This window comes from Hemicordylus capensis, chromosome 2 (genome assembly GCF_027244095.1).
Source record: "Hemicordylus capensis ecotype Gifberg chromosome 2, rHemCap1.1.pri, whole genome shotgun sequence".
NCBI lineage: Eukaryota > Metazoa > Chordata > Lepidosauria > Squamata > Cordylidae > Hemicordylus > Hemicordylus capensis.
This window is the reverse complement of record NC_069658.1, coordinates 263,857,848-263,880,791: the sequence shown is the minus strand read 5'-3', so window position 1 is coordinate 263,880,791 and position 22,944 is coordinate 263,857,848. Positions and strand designations below refer to the sequence as shown.

General features: G+C 42.7%; 2 protein-coding genes across 2 annotated transcripts in view; one reads left to right on the top strand and one right to left on the bottom strand.

The window, feature by feature from the left end:
- GLDC (glycine decarboxylase) overlaps positions 1-5,485 on the top strand; it is a 52,615-nt gene extending 47,130 nt beyond the window's left edge. Inside the window, exon 25 of the mRNA XM_053294504.1 lies at positions 2,103-5,485. Within this exon, the coding sequence (XP_053150479.1) occupies positions 2,103-2,246 (144 nt within the window). The 3' untranslated portion in view covers positions 2,247-5,485. The remainder of the gene's footprint in view (positions 1-2,102) is intronic.
- The window catches only part of TAMM41 (TAM41 mitochondrial translocator assembly and maintenance homolog), a 32,396-nt gene extending 10,025 nt beyond the window's left edge, over positions 1-22,371 (bottom strand). The window contains exons 1-8 of the mRNA XM_053294568.1: positions 22,144-22,371; positions 20,977-21,156; positions 20,161-20,253; positions 15,824-15,974; positions 13,451-13,596; positions 10,784-10,949; positions 9,275-9,337; positions 6,683-6,809 (exon numbers count right to left, since the gene is read on the bottom strand). Of these exons, the coding sequence (XP_053150543.1) occupies positions 6,736-6,809; positions 9,275-9,337; positions 10,784-10,949; positions 13,451-13,596; positions 15,824-15,974; positions 20,161-20,253; positions 20,977-21,156; positions 22,144-22,272 (1,002 nt within the window). The 5' untranslated portion in view covers positions 22,273-22,371 and the 3' untranslated portion in view covers positions 6,683-6,735. The remainder of the gene's footprint in view (positions 1-6,682; positions 6,810-9,274; positions 9,338-10,783; positions 10,950-13,450; positions 13,597-15,823; positions 15,975-20,160; positions 20,254-20,976; positions 21,157-22,143) is intronic.
- Positions 22,372-22,944: the final 573 nt, after the last annotated feature.

Below are 22,944 nucleotides of genomic sequence, written 5' to 3'. Positions count from 1 at the left end.
TTGTAGATTATGGTTCAAAACACAACAAAACCAGAAAGATGGGAGATAACAGACACCATTTGACAGACACCAAAGTAGCTCATTTCATGAACCTTTGTGACATTCAAAAGAGGGCAGAGAACCATCTTTATCTCCTTAATGTTTTAGGATGCGTAAAGCTTATTCTGGAGGAATTGCCTAATTTGTACTTAAGAGATAGCTGACAGGATGAGGAAAATTACCCACTTATTTATTTGGCAAATTTATATACCACCAAAAGCTAACGTCTCATGGTGGTTTACACAAGGATTAAAACCATAAACAAAGCAGTTCAAAATAACAGTAGGGTCAAAGTGACATTTCCTAAGAAGCCAGAATCCTTCCTGCTAGGAATAACACAAGGAGTGATTTCTACAAATAACTTAATTTTTTTCATGTATGCATCTACGGCGGCCAGAATAATATATGCACAGAAATGGAAGAGCAATGAACTGCCTTCAAAAGAAGACTGGCTGATAAAAACTTTGGAATATGCAGAGATGGCAAAACTTACAACATTGATAAGAGATCAAAGCTTAGAACGTTTCAAGGAGACTGGAGACCTTTTTTTGTTGTATTTAAAAAATTATTTTCCTACTATTGATCTTACAGCAGGATTTGAAATTTGAAATGCAGGTTGGGTAGATTAATGGTTCTTTTTTCTATGCTAAAGGTTTAAATTTGTGTTTTTTATTAATATTATAATAAGGGTAAACTTTATAGTTGTTGTTTCACGAAGGGAGGTGCGCGGGAAGTCCATTTGTGTTTATTATGATTGTTAATGGTTACTATTGTTAAAAATTAATAAAAATTGAATTTGGGGAAAAAAATAACAGTAGGGCAATGCCTAACTCATCCTTCTGTAATTTCAGTAAATTACTTTGAGTAATTTCTCTCAAGTCAACTAATGGCACTCTGATCTCACATTGTGTGCAGTGGTGTATTTAGGCACGGATCATGGGGTGGGAGTCTGTAGCCTCCTGGGGGGCCTCCAAATGCTTGTGGGGGGGGGCTCCCCAGAATCCCAATGCCCTGCCACTGCTGCCCAGCCTCTGCCACTATTTCCCCTTTGCTGCCACTCGCCACTCACCCCCTGGCAGCTGGCACAGGCAGGCCTCCCCAGCCTGCAGACTGGCTTCTTCTGTCTGTGCGCATGTGCAATAGGAGTGATGGAGTGTCGCATCCCACAGGATGCGACACTCCATAACTTCTACTGCGCATACGCACAGAGAGAGGAGGCCAGTCTGCAGGCCTGAGGAGGCCCACCTGCTGCAGCCGGAGGTGGGGTGAGTTGGCAAGCGGCGGTGAAGGGGAAATAGCAGCGGGGGCCAGGCAGCATATCTAAAAAATAAAGGGGGGGCCTTGCGGTGGGGGGGTGGCGGCCCCGAAGCCTCAGGTGTAGGTACCAAAAATATCTAGGTGTGCCTCTGATTGTTATCTTAAAGAACCATAAAACTATTCTGAGCTTCAGCAGCCCTTTCTGCCACCTAGCAAACTGCTTTTGGAACCAAGTAATATCAAAAGCAGTTTGTGACGATGTGGGTGGGATGGGAGCCGGGGGGGCAGCTGTTCACAGGGTGGTGGGGGAAGTTAATCAAAATATCTCCTGCACAAATGGGTGCCCCAGCTTGGAACTATTTTTGCTGGCTGACATTCTGACTAATGAAGTGCTTGCAGAAAGTTGCAAAGCTGCTGTGCTGGCTACTTTTATTCCAGACTAGTGTTGTGCTGTGGCAAACATGCTTGTGCAACAGTAGCATGCCTCATTTATTTTGAATGGGAATTTTTCCTCACTTGTTTTAAACAGAACTTTTGCGTAATTGTGCTGCTGCTGCTGCTACTACAGCTGTGGGATTGTGCAAATCCTTGGGGTTTTTAGAGCCGCTATGCTCATTATACAAATGCTTTGTTAGTCAGGACTTCAGCCACTATGTTGATTATGGCTTTTTCTTCAGCATACCTCAACCATCTGTTGGCTACTGTGTGTACCACAATATACCAGTTATTCTTTAATGAGTGCTTTGTCTCTTTAGTTAGTTTTCCAGAATAAACTACCTACTGGATCTTCTCTCTCTCCCCTTCAGCCATTTGTGAAACCTGAGAACAAGTTTTGGCCCACCATTGCCCGCATTGACGACATCTATGGAGATCAGCATCTGGTCTGCACCTGCCCACCCATGGAAGTCTATGAATCTCCTTTTGCCGAACAGAAGAGAGCATCCTCTTAGGGCCAGACTTCCTCCCACCCCCTCTCATTCTCCTGGTATCTCTTGAGGTGACTGGGCATAGAGCTCCCTGCTACAGTGCAGTCCACAAAGATGGACTGGTTCTTCTCGCCCAGTGAGCAAACTTATATACAATGTATATTTTTTGTAATCTCCCTATTGTTAATTGAATTCCTGTGCAGCTATATGTAAATACTGGTCCTATTAGGTGGAAACAAACTGATTTGATTCAGTGCCTCAGTTTCCATAGCAGTCCATGCTGAAGTGGCCTTGATTTAGCACTCTTCGTCCTATTGGGGATCGGGGCTGTTTTTCTGTGTCTGCAATAAGGATTTAAACCTAGAACTGTATGAATAAAACTAGAACTTTTTTGTGTAAACTGTGTCATGGCAATGTCTATGGCTCTACTTTTCAAAGTGCTCTGCGGTACAGAGCAATCCCACTTTATTTTGAATAGTGTTCTTGGATCCATTTTTGGGGCTCTGATAGTTCACTAAAACTTAGTTACTATTCATTTTATATAAACTGGCCACAGTCAAACAGAAGCTTAAGTATACTTAAACCGCATAAGATTGCAAAGCTTAAGTATATACTTATCAGACTGTGGCCATAGACTTTGTTAATCTAATTCATAGATATTATCTCTAGCATCAATAGTGTCATTTAGGAAATGATGCTTTCCCCCTTTTAACTTCCCAATGTTAATATTCCAATAAAATCTAGTAGACATAATAGCTTTTGGAGTCTGATTTAGAAAAACACTTCAGTTGTTTGAGAATGTTGTACTTTGAGCCAAGTTCTCCTAACCTATTTATAGGGAATTTTATTGGTGAATGATGGGGACAGATCTGTGCTGAAGACCAACCTCTTCTCAGTCTCACCTGAGATTTTATTTGCAGACTAACTGGCTGACATACAGAATAATGATGCGCCAGTGCAGTGAGAGAGCAGACCAGTAGAACTTCCTAACTAACTGCACTGGTGTAATGGAGAAGCAGCAATCTGACACCCTCCACTTCTGCCGGTAGCTCTCTGTGCCACCTGAAAATATGTCCCTGAGTTCTGCACTCCCCCTAGGGACATATCTTCAGGTGCCACAGATGGCTTCCTTGGGAAGGGGCGGTCAAAAGCCCACTAGCCTCTAGTCTAGGCCTACTGAAAACAAAACTGATAGAGGCTGTTCTCACACACACAGCCAAGACTGGGCTAAGCCAAGCCCGGTCTTGCCTGCTCGCGGCAAACCCATCAAAAAGGTCTGCCTGTTAACCAAAGTTAAGGACCCAGGCTAAAAGATCATGTATCAGCACAGACACAGGAGCAGACTCCCAGCCAGAGCCAGAATCCTCAAAATGCATATCACTCGTGCAGTGCACCATGAGATTTCCGGGAGCCGGGATGATGCATTCTGGCCCCCAACCCTCCACTCTGCTGGGGAAAGCTGGTGACTGTCAGCAAGGACTGATGGCTCATCTGTGGGGGAAGTTAAGTTTGAGTAGCCTTTCCTGCCACCCACCCACGTAATTGTGAGAAAGGGCTCATCTGCCAAACTGATTTCTTAAAAATCCACCTGCTCATCAACCTCCGGCTGCCTTATCCTAGCCACTCCAAAGATTTTCACCAGGTTGGGAAGACTACTAAGGCACAGTCACAGTGGTGCCGTGTGTGTTATCTTGGGGAAAGAGCATTATGGTGCCTGCTTGCTAGTCATGTCAGGCAAATATGAGAGACTTCAGTGATCAAGGTCTGAAGAATGTGTATTGGGAAAGCAAATCTAGCTAATGTTCACTTCAAAAAGTGAACAGTTCTACTTGCATTTGTGAATTTTAGTCTTAAAAATGGTATTGGAAGCATTCATGATCAGTATCTTGTGGACTGTTAACAGTAAAAATGTCTCCCTTTTATGTAGGTGATTCTTCAGTTTCCTGAAAGTCATCATCTATTAGGAAAGTACCCAGGTTTCTTTGGCACTAGACTTTCATTTTGATTAAACTGGGAGTCTACTTCCTATGAAACAAAAAGCTAGAGAATGCTTGTGTGCCAAGGCGCCTTCTTGCAGACTGCTGAGTTTGCAAACCAACCCAGAGGTTCCGCTTATCTGTGGCCATCAAGGTATGAGCTCTCTACCCACAAAAACCACCCCCATAATATTGTGTGAGAGGGTTCAGTGACTTACAGAACAAAAACACTGCTCTGAAGACAATTTTCCCTTTTTGCAATGATTTTATTACTCAAAACTTAATTATAAAATAAAGATAAAGATGTCCACAGAGAAGGCGCCTTAAACAAGAACCAATTTAAAGAACAAGATCTGTCTCATTTGAGGTGCCTCAATATTCATTCAGTGGTATGAGCTTTAACACAGAAGTGACACAGCACTACAAAATCAAATTAAAAACTGCACTACCCTGAGCATTGCTGTTCAAATATTTTATTCTGCACAGCTGCTAGAATTCAACAATGCCATTCTGTGAGAAGCTTTCTTTGGACTCAAATAATGGCAACAACTACTAGCTGGTTACAAGCCTTCTGTTTTTAGTGCAACGTATCCAAGCAGGTGGTGATAGCTCAACTGCAGAAATGTAATGACACCAGTACTCTAGACCTGTTTCGATCTGGTTTTTGGCCCTGGCTTGATGTTAGAACCCTGGTAGACAACCTTCAAAATGCAGAAAGATTGAGTCAGGAGAAAAGTAACCCTGTGTCAGGTGACCTGGTCTGACCCTTAGTCCACCTCACCCCCACCCCAAGGCACAGAGGTAATCAGGTACACAGCTATGTCTGTTTTCACACTTGGCCGTTTTCAAAACTTCTGAGGCTATTCTCATGATGGAGGAAAACTGGGCTAAGGGAGCCCAGCCCGGTTTTCCTCCACCATAAGAACCACGAGGTTCACGGGCATGCCCATTGGCTCAACAGCGGCTAGCCCACCAAAGTAGCCCTCCCCTTAAACTTGCTGCTAACTTGGCAAAGAGGCACCTTTTAACGTGGTGATTCTCTTGATTTAGCAGGGGGAGAGTAACTGGCCCTATCCACCCCCAGCACAGTATTTGCCATTACCATTGCTGGTGTCTGTCTTATGTTTCTTTTTAGATTGTGAGCCCTTTGGGGACAGGGATCCATCTTATGTTTGTTGTTTCTCTGTGTAAACTGCCCTAAGCCATTTCTGGAAGGGTGGTATAGAAATCGAATTAATAATAAATAAGGTTAGCAGAGCAAGTGCTCCACTAACCCGGTTTCTTTGATTGTGAGTTGCTGTGGTGTGGCCAGTTGTCATGTGGGCAGCCAATCCGGGTGCCCAGGGATCAACTACTGCTCATGTGTGGGGAGAGCGCTTGACCCATTCTCCCCACCAAACCCATTTCTGCTTTACACACAGATCATGTGTAGAGCCTCACTTTCTTGCTCCTAATGCAAATCCATACCCTGAATTTGTAAAATGGTGTTGCTTCACTGTGGAAGGAATGCACAACTTCTTTGTCCTCAGAGACAGACATTTAGGGGGTTTACAATATCCTTTCCTAGAGAAACACACTGCCATTTTGGCAAAGGACAACCCACTGTAGAGTAATTTACAGAGTTAGCTTCTAGTTCAGAAGAAGGTAAAGGAGTAGACAGGCCTTAAAAATTAGCCTGGTCAATTTTTGGGGGGGAAATGAGAACTTCAGTTACCAAGACACAAAGGAAAGCAACAAAAGGTCATGGGTGGGAGAGGAAAGTGAGCCCGCACCAGGAGTTAAAAAAAAAGAAAAGAACACCATAATGCCCCAATTTTTAACAACTGGCTGATGTCAAGAGCACTTTGTGAACTGGCAGCACAAGAAAACTCTTACATTATATATTTAACCTCTTCCCTCACCATTGGGCCCAGAGGTTCAGCTATGACCAGACCTCATTTTGAAGCATGACCTCCTCACTAGCATTTGGTTTTGAATTATGGTGCTGTCAACTATGCCTTCTATGCACAATGCACAAATGTTTGATCTCTTTCAAAGCTACTGGATATGCAATGCTACCCAGCAGAAGTGCAAAAAGTAAAATGGTGCAGTGCAGTTCAGTGACTGTGAGCTGTGCCATGAGACCTAGGCGAGTTCTTGGCAAAAGGAGAGAGGCAAGAACTTCAGTCATTCTGGCAGAAGAGCTATTAGCACAGACTACATGACCAAACAGAACTCAAAATATAACAATTTGTAAAGGACAACATTTTGAGGGTTTTTTTTTTTTAAAAAAAGGCACAGCACCATGCTCAAACATGCTGGGAAGAGACACAGGATAGCACTACTTGTCTCAGGACAAAAAGAAACCCAAGTATTCTTTAAGATAGAAAGAATAAACATATCTTCTGTTCATATTCTGTGTGAGACTGTATATAAATTGCACAAACTTTTCTGTATAGTCAAATTCCCAAGGTAAGATACAGCAACAGGTAGAGTTTGCATAACCTTTAGCCACAGGTAAGATCAATTGATTTGTCAATTGTCCAAGCCCACAAATGTCATGTCTTCCTTAGCCATCCTTTTGACATTTTGTACAATTTCTTCATGGTGTAAGTGGCAGATTTTTTCATCCCTGTAGAAGAAAAAAGTCAAGGTATCAGAAGAATTGAGAGCAAATTCAGTGGCCAGAATTTGGTCCATTTCCTTTCAGTACAAATCAAACATTTAAAAGGTTAATCAACAACTTTAGTAATATTCCAGATGTTTCTGAAGTTCAGAAGAGCTCTAATAATTAGTTTTTGAATTATACAACCTGGAGGTATCTGAAAATTATATTATTTATAATATCTGACAATGTTTTGTGGATATAAAACTGTACATAAAATCTGATATTTGACAATATTAACCAGCCAATTAATCAATTTTAACTAGTCCCCAGTGCCTCACTGAAAAAAGCATTTCTGAGACATCTCATTTCTATGTTGCACAGCTACATGTTTTGTGGTTGATATAAAATATCCATCTGTACATTGTAACTATGTTATACATAAACACCACAATAAGTTTTGTTCATTCAGAATGAAGCATAGCAATAAGGATTCCAGTGTTCCTTTATGAAGATATGGCTCTTATTTCTTTGTCCCAAGTAGGCATGAGAAGATTACTGTCCAAGTTTGGTTCTTGTTACAAGCAGGAAAGTTTATCTATTAATTGTATTAAGACCAAAGTGGTGGAATTTTTCAAAAAAAAGCATAATGGGACCTGTTTGGACATATTATTGTCCATTAATTTAAGTATTAAGGGCTACGATTTAGCAAAAATACCTTATGAAAAGGCCGTGGCCAGGCATGATAGGAGTTGCAATCTCAGCATCTGTGGAGCCAAGTTCTTATGGCACAACCACTTTGAGGCAATTAAGTTGTCAAATGCTAGCTCATTAGGAGTTATAAAGAAAAACGATTATACCAAAGTTCATCAACGTCAACAGTTTGTTATATGGTGCAGCAGTATGAAGCAGAAAAAAATTGATATAATGTAGAATAAGTTATTACACGTACTATTTGCAGTTCTGAAGAGTAAACCTGGTGTGCTTCTTAGAAATGAAGTAGGCATCCTTTCTTAAAAGGCACATATTCATCAGACCATGATCTCATATCGGGGAAAACTTTGCTAAATGTTAATCTGACATTGATAAAAATTGTGTTCTTTGGATTGACAGAACAGAGTGGGCTGGATAGATCCATCACTCCTTGATGTGGAGTTATTTAATTTCTCCTCTTACGATAGATATCCCTGGGGGTTTCAGGTTGTAAAATTTAAGACCTAGTATTTGCACAAATGAATTTTGACCTCTTGAAAAATAGCAAGATCCCAGTTTGGTATGTCAAGTTTAAATATTATCATTAAAGGGTTAATTCCTGCTTATAATGCAGGAATTAACACCACCACCACCCCACCCCCATCAGATATGCATGTATGCAGATCTGAACTCAAACCCTGCCTATAGAATATTTGGCCAGCAGGCTGGCTGGCAAAAGGCCAGTAAATGACTAACCGTGTTAGGAGATGAGATCAGGTTGAGGACATTATATACATTGGCTGACATGATGCGCAGCATTATATCCCTGGAATGCTCTGTTTGAGGGGACTGCAGCAGACTCCTAAGCAGCCCCAGCCCTGTTCAGAGTTGTCCCCGTTTGCCGAAATGAACAGTTGATGCAACTGCTGGTTCTGAACAGTGTTGGGACCGCTGAGCAGTCTGCTGCAGCACGTCACGTGGGCCATTATGTTTTGTATTACCTTTATATAATTCACCTAGGGCTAGGTTCCTTGCCTTTCCCCAAAACTTCTTAGAAGCGGAACCGATCCTCCGCCTTGCTGGGAAGAGCTTTCAGGGCTGGTGGGACAGAGGCAAGCACCTTCTAATTTACACTTAAAGCTGCCCTCACCAGCCGCTAAGTGTGGCCATGGCTTCGCCATAGGCCCAACCTGGCCACCCCCAAGCAAAGCCCTTCGGCAGGGGGGAAGAAGAAGGGGCTAAAATGGCGCTCCATGAGAAATGGGAAGGGTGGGGGGACTTCACTTGCTGGCTTAACCAGCATTTACACTGATGCAAAGTTTCTGATTGTGTTTGAAAAAGTTCCAGCCATTTTTCAATGGTGCGGTGTTTATGCTGAAAAAATACAGTACTTTTGTTACTGATAGAGTAGCATTGTATGCACTGAGAGCAAGGAACCTACAAATGATCTTTCTGGCTGTAGTGTGCCAGCATTTTTATTTTATGATTTTCTTCCCCATTTATTGCTTATATTATTAGGTTTGTATTGTAATGGCCTTTGGCTAGAAACAATGATGCTTATTCAAAAATATAAGGCATCAAGCAACCGAAATCTCTCTTGGTAACTCAAGAGCATGACAACTTTCTCACAGATACAACAAGATCAAGGTGGCAGTGGGGATTAGAAAGCATGCTGCTGGTGGAGGAATCTCTTCCAGGCTGTTTTGTACAGTAATTATTAACTCTTACTAGTCTTGCATGCATCTCTTCTTCATCAAGTATAAGATTCATTAAGAAAATAGAGCACTTCATATTCTTACCAGCTGTTAAGGTGGTTTTAGCACTTTGAATTAGACTAGATGATCTCACAATTCCTGAAATGCCTGAAAAGAGAGAGAGTGAGTGCAAGAGAGAACAGATAAAAATGTGCTATCCATGATATATACTGGAAATATTTTTCTAGTAACACAATAAAGCCCAGCTTGGTAGTGTAACTAGGCAATTATTCCACCCAACACTGTTTATTTTTTGCTTTTGTAGAATACATTCATTTCAGTGACTTTAAACTATGCAGCATATATATTTACATAAAATAGAAATCAGAAGGTTCACAGCTCATGCAGATATCAGCTTTCTCTTGTCTGATCAATAAGACACACACTCACACTCCAGCTGGGCCAAGCGCAGAGCTTCTGTGCCTCTGGCCGGCCCACCCACCACCACTTTTTCCTCCTCCCACTGGCATACGCGGCTTTCTGACTGGCCGACTGGCCGTCCACTTCTCGCCCTCACCCCATGGTTTCTGGCTGGCCAGCTGGCTTCTTCTCCGCCCCGCCCCCGCACTTTCTGGCTGGCGGGTCAGCTGGAAAGCCAGCCCATCCCCTCCTTCCGCCTACCCACTCCTGGTAGCAGCCACCAACTCCCGCCAGCTGGGCCAGCCCAGCCCACCACCGCTTCCTGCTCTTTCTGGCAAGGTCAGGCCGGCCTGCCGCCTCCTGTTCCCACGGGCCGGCATTCCTTTTTTCTCCCCTGTCCCTAATCCTATCTGGCAGCTGCTTGCGAAGTCTTGAGAGAGCTACCGCACATAGGATTAGCAAGGGGTACGTATAAGAGAACAGACAGTATATTATATATATAAAATATGGGCATACCATTGCATTAACAGCAATGTGTGAAATTGCCCTGAGGGTTATTTCCCAGAAATCAGGATGATTCATCTTTGTCCATGGGCCTTGTTTTCAGAGCAGATACATAGCATGGTGCCAGACATAACTGAGGGCATTTCTGAAAGCATCAAATAATGTTTGATTGTTTTTATATACAAACAACCTACCATAAACATTATGTGCTGCCTGCAAAAATGCTTGTGTGTATGCACATGTGCACGCACACACATACATAGAGGCCGATATACCATTGCACAGTGTGTCAGCCATTGACTCTTTTCCTATCTTGCAGACTTCAATAATTTGGCCTTAACATTTTACAAATTCTGAAAGTCATCACATATAGGATTGACCCTTCAACATCTACTCCTCTAAAACTAAAGTTGTGCTATCTATTTAAAGTTGGGCCATCGAATCAGTGTTGACTCCTGGCGACCACAGAGCCATGTGGTTTTCTTTGGTAGAATACAGGAGGGGTTTACCACTGCCATCTCCGGCACAGTATGAGATGATGCCTTTCAGCACCTTCCTATATCACTGCTGCCTGATATAGGTGTTTCACCAGCGGGGATTCGAACCGGCAACCTCTTGCTCGCTAAGCAAGTCATTTCCCCAATGTGCCATTAGGTGGCTACTTCTCTTATTATTCATCAGTAAGCCTACCCTGGTGTACCACTAGTCCGCAATCAGGGTCATGGGCAACTTGCAATAATATCTCTTCCACATCTCTGTTCTTCCCTGGTGGATCCATGCGAGATGTTATTTGTTGTTGCAAAGTCCTTGGCAGAGCCATCAGTTGTGCAAATTGACCTTCTGGACTCTTGTCTATCTAAATATTTGGAAGAATTAGGAATTAGCAGTACTGCAATATTTCAATATCAAGCAGAGGCTACAATTAGCAATCTACAATACTAATGTCAACTTGCAGTACAAGTCACTCTCTGGAACCTGGTCATAAGAATAGCCCTACTGGATCAGACCAGTAGGGGCCTGATCCAGCATCCTGTTTCACACTGTGGCCCACCAGATGCCTCTCGAAACTCCACAGGCAAGAGATGAAGGCACACCCTCTCTTCTGCTGTGGCTCCCCTGTAACTGATATTCAGAGGCATCCTGTCTCCAAACATGATTTGTAAAACTCAGTGGGGGCTTTCCCTAACACGGGAAGCAGGATCTCGTCTTACTGAAAGCCCAAGACATCCTGGGCAGGATCCAGACTAAGCTAGTCATGACTAAGCATCACTGAGATCAATGAGACAATGCTAACTTTAGTCCCATTGTCATGTCTTATTTATTTCAATGATGGGTAGTCATTACTAGCTTCAACTGGATCCCACCCAGGATGGCTTGGGCTTAGCTATCATGTTTTCCCATAACAGACAATGCGATATTGATGCACACATGGGTTCACTGTAAATTATACGACTGTGGATGTTGGTAAAATCGGAGCTTCCTTCCCCACCATGTGGCATTAGAGCACAGGGAAAATGCCCTGGGGTAGCATGCTGGTGGCGGCGGCCCTTTGACTGGACACCCAGCACTGGCATGGGGGCTGCTGGGTGGCACAGCGATAGCCAGGAGCTTCGGAGTGGGCAGGGAATGACAAATCTCTCCGTAGGAGGCCTGCACAGCTGTTGGGAGGATGTGCGGGCTTCTGGGAATTGTAGTCCTGCTCAGAACTTCCCTTACAGATGTACAGGCTTCCCAGGGAGGAGTTCATCACTTCTTGCCTACCCATGAAGGCTCCTGACAATTGCTGCGCCACCCAGCCATCCCCATGCCAGTGCTGGGTGGCCAGCTAAAGGGCCCTCACCACCTGCAGACTACCACGGGACACTTGCCCTATGATCTGCCTGGTGGAGGGGGGAGGAGAGGGGAGAGGGAGTGCCTATGCCAGAGCTCGAGGAGACCCAAGTTCGAATCCCCATTCAGCCATGATACTTGCTAGGTGACTCTGGGCCAGTCACTTCTCTCTCAGCCTAACCTACTTCACAGGGTTGTTGGGAGGAGAAACCTAAGTATGTAGTACCCAGAATGTTGGGGGGGAATATGCTAAATCATTGTAAACCGCTTAGAGAGCTTCCAGCTATAGAGCGGTATATAAATATAAGTGCTATTGCTAAGTGCTATTGCTAGTACTCTGGGCTTCTTGGAGGAAGAGCGGGATATAAAATGTAAATAAAAATAAAATAAACCTGACCAACACGCACAATCCTAATAAATTATTGCCAAATATAAGATTTTTCTTTTCACAGGGGGCCTGTCCAGCACGCTGAGTGAAGAAAATCAACTCCTGAAATACAGGATGTTTGGGAGATGTTGTGTACATGCCAATGAATTTATTTAATCTTTGGCTATTTGGTGGCAGACTCAAAAGACCTATTGCTTGAATGTCTATTGCAAACCATCAGTCTCATTGTCTGTGAGTGATGCAACAGTTGACACTCAAGCCACAGTTCATACCATACATTATGTTCAATGCCCAGGCAGCAGTACCCTTCCAATCTGTACCCTAGTGAACTGTTTGAAAAAGAAGCAGCATGTAAATCATACACACACAAAAACACACATACATAAATATGGAGATCTGTACACATGTACAATGTAATGTCTGAATGGGGCTCCAGTCTTTCATACTGAGTGGCAACAGCCTTCAAAGCACTTCAACACACATCCCTAACTAAACCTTGGCCACAGCAACAGGTCTTTCAGTCAAAAGATCACAGCATTTTAGGAGGGAAGGGATACAATGCCCTACATTTTATTTAACTAACTACTTTGAGCAAAGTGAAATGCAAGCTTTTGATCTTAACAGAGCTCTTCTCCGGGCTTAAAGACGACATGGAAAAAGAAAGGATGAGCTGCATAGAAATCAAATTTGCTGGGAGTGCAAATACATTTTATGGCTTTGGGTGTGTAGTTTATAGAGAACAGGTGACTGATAAGATATGTGAAGGACATGATCAAATGATATGGCTTCTACATTTCTACACAAGAACCCAACATTGCCTTAAATGTGTAAAATAATACTGTAAGTATTACAGTCTAATGGTTATGAATTTTACTTCTGCAACAGTTGCCTTAAGAAGTATTGTATGAAAGAAAGCCCAAAGTGTGGTGATCACCTGATAATCTAAATAAATGAAATTGCTACTTTTCTGCTACTCACGACATTGTGCAATTACTAAAAAATGGGAGCTAAGCGGGATAGTAATAATGGCATGTCTGCTACTTAAACTAGTTTTTAGCTCACCCAGATGGTGCGATGGGGAAATACACACCCACAGACTATTATATTAAGAACAAAAAACAAAACCACTAACGGCTTACCTCTAGTTTACCTAGCTGATGTTTGTATACCACTTGTGGGCAATCCTGCAAGATGTTACCATAGAGCTTCTGAAAATGTACCATATTTGGCTGCACAATGTTCATCACCTTCGACTTGTCTTCTCCGATTATCATTCTGAAATCACCTAAACCAAACCAAGATGACCAACAAACATACTGTCAGCAGAAAGATGTAATTTGCACATAGATTTGCTTTATTTCTAATTATGGTTAGAAAGTGTGAACCATTGTTAATGAAACCATTGGTGCAGATGCTATATCAAACAGAGATATATCTATATCTATTTGATAGAATATCAAATTTATTTATAAAAGTTTTCAATTTATACAAACATTTGTATAAAAACAATACAAACAGTACATTTTAAACCAAATGTAAAGGAAAAGACAAAACAACTGCTATTTATTGCATTTTTATATGGCCCAATATAGAGATCTCTGGGTGGTTTACAAATTTAAAAAAACAAGACAGTTAAAACATTAAATCAATTCAAACAGTTTAAAAAGAACTATTGGTAAACTTTAAAACATCTATCTATCTATAATTCTCTAAGGCATACTCATGGCTAATCCTGTGTGTGGCAGCTCTCACGAGAGTTCACGAGCAGAAGCACCTGATTGGGCAATGGAGATTCCATATGCAGATAGGGAGGAGGAGCCTGTGAGAGCAGAAGCACCATGGTGATTGGGCAGTGGGGATTCCAATGCAGATAGGGAGGAGGAGCCTGTGATGGTTAAGGTCAGTTGGAATGTGACTGTTACTGGTCAGAAGATGTTCTTGATTGTAGAGGAGAGGAATCTATTTATTTATCTATCTATCTATAGGATAGTGGGCAGCGCTCTGCAAAGAGAGGGGTCAAGACTGAGGGACGAAAGAGGAGGCTGCTGTTGTGTGAATTAGATGAGGATACAAGATGAACAAGATCTGTTAACTCAGGAAGGGAGAGAGAAAGAGAGAGAGAAAAAGGAAAAAAGAGCCAGCGTGGTGTAGTGGTTAGAGTGCTGGACTAGGACCGGGGAGACCCGAGTTCAAATCCCCATTCAGCCATGAAACTAGCTGGGTGACTCTGGGCCAGTCACTTCACTCTCAGCCTGACCTACTTCACAGGGTTGTTGTGAAAGAGAAACTCAAGTATGGAGTACACCGCTCTGGGCTCCTTGGAGGAAGAGCGGGATATAAATGTAAAATAATAATAATAATAATAAGGTAGGGGAAGAAAGGCAGAGGGGAAGAGCGAGTGAAGGAGAGAGAAAGAAGGAAGGGTGAGGGATGGCCCCGAGCCTGTCAGCAGCTTGAGGGGAACAAGTGGCCATGGTGGTGGTGGCGGTGGCAGCAGCAGCAAGGGAGGGCCCAGTCAACCACTGCTGCTGTTTGGGGCTACCGAGAGAGGCAGGCAGGCAAGAGACAGGCCCGGGCCTGTCAGAAGCCCGAGGGCAATGAGCTGCCATAGCGGAGGAGGCAGCAAGGAAGGGCTTGGTCAATTGCTGCTGCTCCTGTGGGGAGGAGCAGGAGCGGGTGAAGAGGTCTCTGGGGATAGGGGGCTGCGGCTTGGCCAATAGGTGCCAGCAACGATGAAGCTGCGACCAAAAGGGGTGAGGGGGATGGAAGCAACTGGATGGAGGAGAAGGAGCAGAAGTGCACTCAGGTGAGGGTGGAGAGATCTCTTGAGGTGAGGGGGGCTATGGCAGGGGGTGAGGGGGTCAATCAAGTACTAGCGTGCAGATGCTCTGCGCAGGTTAAGCTAGTATGAACTAAAAGCCTGATTAAACAGCTGTTAAGATCATGGGACCTCCCCGGATGATCTCAAAATTACTGAAGAAAGAATTTAGATGTTAGAAAATATAGTGACTGACATTCAGCCCAACGAAGTGCTTATGCTACCAACAACACTGTGCTAGTGCAAGATAACTGTGTACCTGTGCAATGTCCCAGGGATGTTCAAAGTTGCACTCTTGTGCAAAAGTTCCCAGCGAAACAAATGAGGAAGAGCATTCACAGCTGGAGGTGGGCCACCTTGCTGCATGAGCACAAACAAGTCTGGAAAAGCACACCACTAGTCTGGAACACGAGCTCCAGCCTTAGCCCAGTTGGCTAGCGCAACACGTCTGCACAAGCCATGTGTCCATCTGGATATCCACCGTTGGCTGACATGCTGCGCACCATCACAGGGGCAGAGGAAGAGTTCTGTCCCCACAAGAAGCCAGGAAACTATTTGCCCATGAAGATTGCCTTGCAGTGCAGCACACAGGGAGGGGAAAGTGTTTTTTGCACTCCCATGTCAAGGAAAAGGTCTGTGAGGGCTACGCAGCCTTCATCAGTCTGCTCTGCTTTTCTAACTGTTTGATACTAACCAGAATAAGAGAGGCCGGCAATCTGCATATAAAGGTCTTCTTCAGAGAAGCTTTCAGGCAGCATAAGAAAGGCTGCTGTGACTGCACTCTTCAAGTTGCTAGTGAGGGCGGCTTGCAGCTTACCATTCTCATTCTGGGCAAGAATTTTCACCTGAAAGTTGCAAACAGAGAATTTTTGTAGAAGGCATCAGATCGCGGCAGGGGTGGGGCAACCACAGAAGGAAAACTGACATTCACTTTTGTTCGCTTTTTTCCCTATTACCCTATGTTTAAAGGAAAACAGTTTCAAGACAGCAATGCCGTTTTATATAATGCTATGGAAAAGTTTGTAAGATTTACAAACAAAGCATAGGGAAATGTTCGCACTGTGAGAATTCCAGGCCAACTTCATACATATGTGGTGGAGATATAAAAGAGATAAATCAGATATTTAAATAATTTACATCTAAATACTTGAGTCTTTATTATGCATGCCCAATAAACAAGAGTTAATGTTCTTGTACCAGTTATTTATATGCCAACGACTCATAATGTATATGCCAGAAACTGGGGGGGGGGGCGGGGGGCGGGGAGAGCCTATCAGGGACAAAAAATAAATAAACTACTTACACAGAAATGGTAGGAAGTTATAACATGAGTAAAACTGATGGCTTATTTAAGATGAGGCAGTACAAAATGGAAGTTGGTTATTGACTAAGTAATGATTGCAAAAGAGATATGGGAAATTAGGCTACGAATTTGTTTGTTTAATTTAGGATAGATGAGGGAGAACTAATTTAGAAACTTAGATCTTAACCAATATCCATCAAAATTGACTGACATGATTAACAAATATTTTCTGATAAGAAGGGTTTGAACTAGGCTTTTAGGTGTGTTAATAAATCGTGAGACATATTTTCTTGCTTTTCTTTTTGTGTTTATAATAGTAAAAAAAAAAGGAAACCAACAAATATTACTGAAAAAAGTCAGTATGTAGAGAATATCACAGAATGATGCCATTACAAATTGATGGAGATGTGAAGATCTAGAGTTCTTCAATTTCTTCATGCTTCAATTTAAACAAGGCAGTTCACCACCTTTACAAATAAAGCATTTATCAACCAGTGAGGAAAAATGGACACATAAAATGAATTAATGCAATATACCAGAGACTGCATACTACATTCGTTCCTAGAGGCAGAACTATTTTGATTTAATTGACTACTAAAGCACATTGCTTTCATGTTCATTGGATCCTGCCACACCAAGTATCAGAAATGACACTTATACACACACATTCCGAGAAGGAGAAGAGGGGAAAACAACTTTGTCCCAGGATAACACAACTGAAAGAAAATCCTAAGTTAGAGACCACATATTCAGCTTCTTGATAATGTATAGGTTTTTAATTCTGTGATTAATTTTTAAATTGTTAGTTTTTAATTGTTTTTATGTGTTTTTATATGTGTTCTGAACTGTTTTATCATTGTGAACTGCCCAGAGACACAGGTTTGGGGAGGTATAAAAGTGGAATGAATGAATGAATGAATATGGGAGTTCTTAAATCCAATACAGATGGCTGTTATCCACAATTCCAGCAACTACAGTTGTGTGTATCTTTGGTGAGGCCTTAGAAACCTAGTTTCCATATCCAAGGGTGCAAAAATAGGCAGTTTCTATCCACAGTTTCAGGGCCACCAGAAATTACTTCCGGAGTAATTTCTAGTCTGGAGGTATTGTGGAGCCATTCTGTGGCTTGGAAAGGGGGGGGGGGAATCCCCACCATTTTTTGCGAAGATTGGAGGAATTGGGGGGTATTACTAGGGGGTGCCAGAAAATATGACAGGGTAACACCTCTCCTGCAGTCATTGCACTGGTTGCCTATTCGCTACCGAGTTCAATTTAAGGTCCTGGTTTTGACCTTCAAAGCCTTGCGGGGCTTGGTGCCTGTCTACCTACAGACCCGCCTCTCCCATCCAGTTACATCCCATCCGGTCAGATGGCCCTTTTGTCGGTCTCCGATTTCCGAGAGGTTTGGGGAGCTAGAACCCGTGAAAGGGCTTTCTCGGTTGCCACCCCACTTCTCTGGAATTCCCTTCCCCTGCAGATTCGTTTAGCTCCTTCTTTGCCGATTTTTAAATCTTTATTGAAGACTTTTCTTTTTCGCCAGGCTTTTACCCTGTAGTTTATCTATCCCCCTGTAGTTTATCTATCTATATTAATTAGTAATTAATTAAAATTAATTAATTTTAATGCTGTTTTGTTTTGCATGTTTTTGTACACCGCCCAGAGTCTTCGGAGTGGGTGGTATATCAAATATTTCAAATACATAAATAAATAAATAAATAAAATTACTGGACAGCAAGGTAAAGCTGTGCCATCCAGTCGATGTCGACTCCTGTCGACCACAGAGCCATGTGGTTTTCTTTGGTAGAATACAGGAGGGGTTTACCATTGCCATCTCCTGCGCAGTATGAGATGATGCCTTTCAGCATCTTCTTATATCACTGCTGCCTGATATAGGTGTTTCCCATAGCCTGGGAATCATACCAGCAGGGATTCAAACCAGCAACCTCTTGCTCCCTAGGCAAGTTACATTCCTGCTCCGCCATTAGGTGGTTTGGAGAGCAAGGTAGAGTACTTTATTTCTCTTATGCGCAGAAGCTGATTAAGGATGCCCCTCAAATACACTTTCATGCAACCATGTGACATCCTATGGCAAGTAAGTCTCATGGAACTCAATGGGATTCATTTCTGAGTAGATAGGAACAGGATTGCCTTGTTAGAGGCTCTTCTAGTATTGCAAGGGGATATTCAAAGCAAGCTGCTTTGATAGGATGAGGCCCTATCACTTTTTAAATTCTTTAGCAATTTTTTTTTTTTTTTTGCACAAATACTATTATTTCTTTTCTATTTCAAGTGCAGGTTAAATTTTCTGCCTCCATTTGGCTCAACTCTAGCTCCACCTAGTGGACAATCTGAATACTTGAAAAGTACATGTAAAGTGTTGGTTTTGATCTTCAAAGTCCTGCATCCTTGGGACCAGAGTACCTTTTAGACCACATTCACCCATCTGAATCTCCAGGTCCTCCAGTCTTCACAGCAGGCCCTACTTTTGGCCCTGCCACTGACACAGATTCAGTTAGTAGGGATCAAGGATGCCCTCCCTGAAGTGCTTTATCCGTCTCCCTCCTTGATTGATGAGCTTTTTTTCTTTTCTTATGGTGAGTCTGAAAGAGAAGTGATGACCACAAGGCTAGCCACAGCAGATAATTTTTCTTTTTTATTTGCAGTTTTACCTGCTCTTATTAAACTATTGGGAGTGAAGTGCAATTTGAAAATAATCCTCTGCTATGGCTGGCCTTGTGCAGTGTGGTGTAGTGGTTAGAGTGCTGGACTAGGACCGGGGAGACTCGAGTTCAAATCCCCATTCAGCCATGAAACTAGCTGGGTGACTCTGGGCCAGTCACTTCTCTCTCAGCCTAACCTACTTCACAGGGTTGCTGTGAAAGAGAAACTCAAGTATGTAGTACACCGCTCAGGGCTCCTTGGAGGAAGAGCGGGATATAAATGTAATAATAAAATAATAAATAAATAAATAATATGTATAAAATAGGAAGGTTTTTAAAAATTTCAATTAATTTTAATTTATTATTTTTCTATGTGAACTGCTTTGGGAACTTTTGTTGAAAAGCAGCATATAAATATCAGTAGTAGTAGTAGTAGTAGTAGTAGCAGCAGCAGCAGCAGCATATTAATTAGCTACCTTTAACCAGGTCTGTGTGCAGCTTTGCTAGCCAGTTTCAGAGGGTTAAATTACCTGATCCATTAAATGTATTATTAGGAATTATATAACTTTCTTTAGTAAGCAGCAACTCCAATTTAGACTGCGACCATGGTATATAGGGGACCTTAATCCTTAGCCCCTCCTCTGATCCTGATCTGGATTGGGCCCCCGTGCCTGCTACTTGGCCTGGGATGAAGGTTCCCAGGTTAAACAGTCACCACAGGGTAGGGGGCTGAAAGATGCCCAACTCATATTGTTAACAGTGGCAGATCCCAGTCCAGATTCCTCCCCCTTTCACAGCTATTTATTAGAGAAATGTTAAGTGCTTCATTGGAAGGGATGCACTCAAATTAATGCGCAGTTTGGCCCTTAAATATAAGGCAGTAGCTTCATTACCAGCATCATAAAGGAGTTTCGAATGCAAATGAATGGTCTAACTACCACCACGATCAGAAAGCAGCCCCACATCCCAATATTTGCAACACTTTGTTGTTGTTGTTCCAGCCTCCAATATTATCCTGTCATTACAGTTCTTGGCTGTTCTGAACAGACAAACAAGTTGAAAAAGTACCGGCTTTTGCAGACGCCCAGCTACATAGAGAGTCTTCCAGCGAAGCAAATCTTCAATCAGAACATCAGTACTAATGACACCATATTTTATAACCTGCAACATGCAAACATGAATCACAAAAGTGTAGGCCTCTGGCATTTCCTAATCATTTGACCCACAGTTCCCCCCGCCCCATCCCACAATACCTATGTGAACCTGCCTACTAGACGACATGCCATGCATGTACTGAAGTATCATCCAGCATGTCCTGGAGTATAGTCCACAAACAAATACATTTGTTAGTCTTTTAAGCACCACAAAGCTCTTTGTTGTTTTCACCAAAGTGTGGATAATGACAACATACATTTGCCAAAAGTGAGGCTAGAATGCTAAATAAAGGCTAAAGTTTTTAGCCATTCTTTGGGGTTAGTGGTTCCTAAAGTGCAAGAAAGGTTTCAGTCTAGTTTTGTTAATCTCCATTCTGAAAAAGGAGCAGGAGAAGATAAGGTATGAAGTTGCCCTTTTTAAGGGATATTCAGTATGAGTAGCACTTATTTTCTCCCAAAAGTGATATGCAAGAACCTGCAGGTCTCTTGACACAAAAGATCTCAAACCAGCTTTGTTGTAAGATTTTTTTTAAATATAAAAAATATTAAAGTCAGTCATACAGTTTTCACAAAACAGGGGACAATATCTGAAACCATGTTCGTTCTCTAGTGATCCAAGACTCAAAAAGTTTGACAGACATGTTCTGAGAGCTCTCATAAAGGAGCCGCTATCAAGCATGCTGCCCTTCATGGCCTGAACCTTTTAAAAGACACAACCTACATTACTTACTCTGCCATTACAAGGCACTAGTGTATTGTAGTAAATTCCTGCTCCGTAGTTCTGGATGTTACTGATTGGCTTAGGCCCAAAATATTTTAGGAAGGAATAATGATTCCGATTCTTTATCAGATTCATCATATGCCACGTTACAGAATCATCCACAGCAAATATAAAGTCCAACATATTGTTCTACAAAAGAGAGAATAAAATGCATTTATTTCTCCAAAGGAGACGATTACAATACATCTGCATATCATATGAACCGGAAGAGACCTCAACATAAAATCCAAAAACAAAACCCCAGATACACATCAGAACAACATTTATCTTCACAATATACACAAACAAAATCTTATTACACTGTCTACAAGCATCACAATTTTATTTATTAAATTTGTAAAGAAAAGTTGTGCCATCGAGTCAGTGTCGACTCCTGGCAAGCACAGAGCCCTGTGGTTTTCTTTGGTAGAATACAAGAGGGTTATACCACTGCCATCTCCCTTGCAGTGTGAGATGATGCCTTTCAGCATCTTTCTATATTGCTGCTGCCCAATATAGGAGTTTCCCATAAACATACCAGTGGGGGATTCAAACCAGCAATCTCTTGCTTCCTAGACAAGTTACTTCCCCAATGTGCCATATTTGTACAAGTATAATATTGTGGCTTTGGTACTAAAATGTAAAACATTTGGACACTACATCCCATGACCCAACAGCGTTTAGTTTCCATTATACTAAAGGCATCAACCTAGTGATGAGGCAGCGAGCCAAGCCCTTGAGTCAGAATGTCTCAGACTCAAGCTCCCCCGACCTCAAAAAGGAAAAAAAGCAGAGCTGGTTATGATGTCTGCAGTGACAAAATTACGTTGCATGGCATTATTAAGTATAGAATGATAAAACGGGGGTCGTCCCATTGTGTTTTTCAAGTCTGATGGAGCGACTGCTCAAATGTTAACCAAAGGGCACCGAAGTCCTAATTAACCCCACACGCTCACCCCTTCTTGCAAGGGAAATCATCAAGTTAAGAGGAACCCTTCCCCAAAAGGGCAAACGCTGAGAAAAAACTAAGCGCTGCGGCGGCTACACGTGTGCTTGTCTTATAGCCAAAGGAAGGACGAGCAGAGAGGCGCGTATCCTCTCCTTTCCCTCCTGGGAACCAATCCCTGCCCCACTTACGCTGCTCTCCCCAGCAGAGGCCCCTGCTTGCTGGAAGACCCCAGACCCATAAGCAAAGGCCAGGCTGAGCTCTTGGGGAAAATGAGCGAGGATCCTGCGGAATTTCACCGCCGAGCATGGCAAAGACATCGGGACAAGCAAACGAGGCGTGCCAAAAGAAAGCACTCGCCGCAGCGTCTTAGACAGGGCGGCTAACACTGCCGGGCGGAACTGTAGTTTCTTCCAGGCTTCCATGCCAGTAGCTGACGACTTACGGTAACAGAGCGGCACCAAACAGATACCGCCAGGCATCCGCGAGGGAGACTTTCTATAATCACAGCGCCCTCTCTGCTCGGGAGTGGCATTAGGAATTACAGTATTGCTGTGTGAGATAAGCAAGCACAAGCTGTCCTGGGGATAGAAGTTTGTCTTGGAATATCCACCTCCCCACTTGTCAACATTTCTTAAAAGGCATAGGAAAGGTTGCAACCTTATTTTCTGTTGGGAAAGGTGTGAACACTAGAAACACAGCCACAGGTGATAAATGCACACGTCTCCATTTCAGTCCATACATGATGCAATGGGAAACCACAGCTCTCCTTTGGCAAAGCTATACACAGCATAATCACCTAGGAGGCAAGGTTCTTCATGTTGTGTCACAGTGAATTCTGTTTATGCTGGTCAAAGACTGGTAACCATAATGTATCACCAGTGCGGCATACGAAAAATACATTGATTGGGTCGAAATGGCTATGCGATTAGACTAGATTTCTGAACAGTCATTTAAATGCTTCAAACCAAATGTGATTGCTTACATTGTAA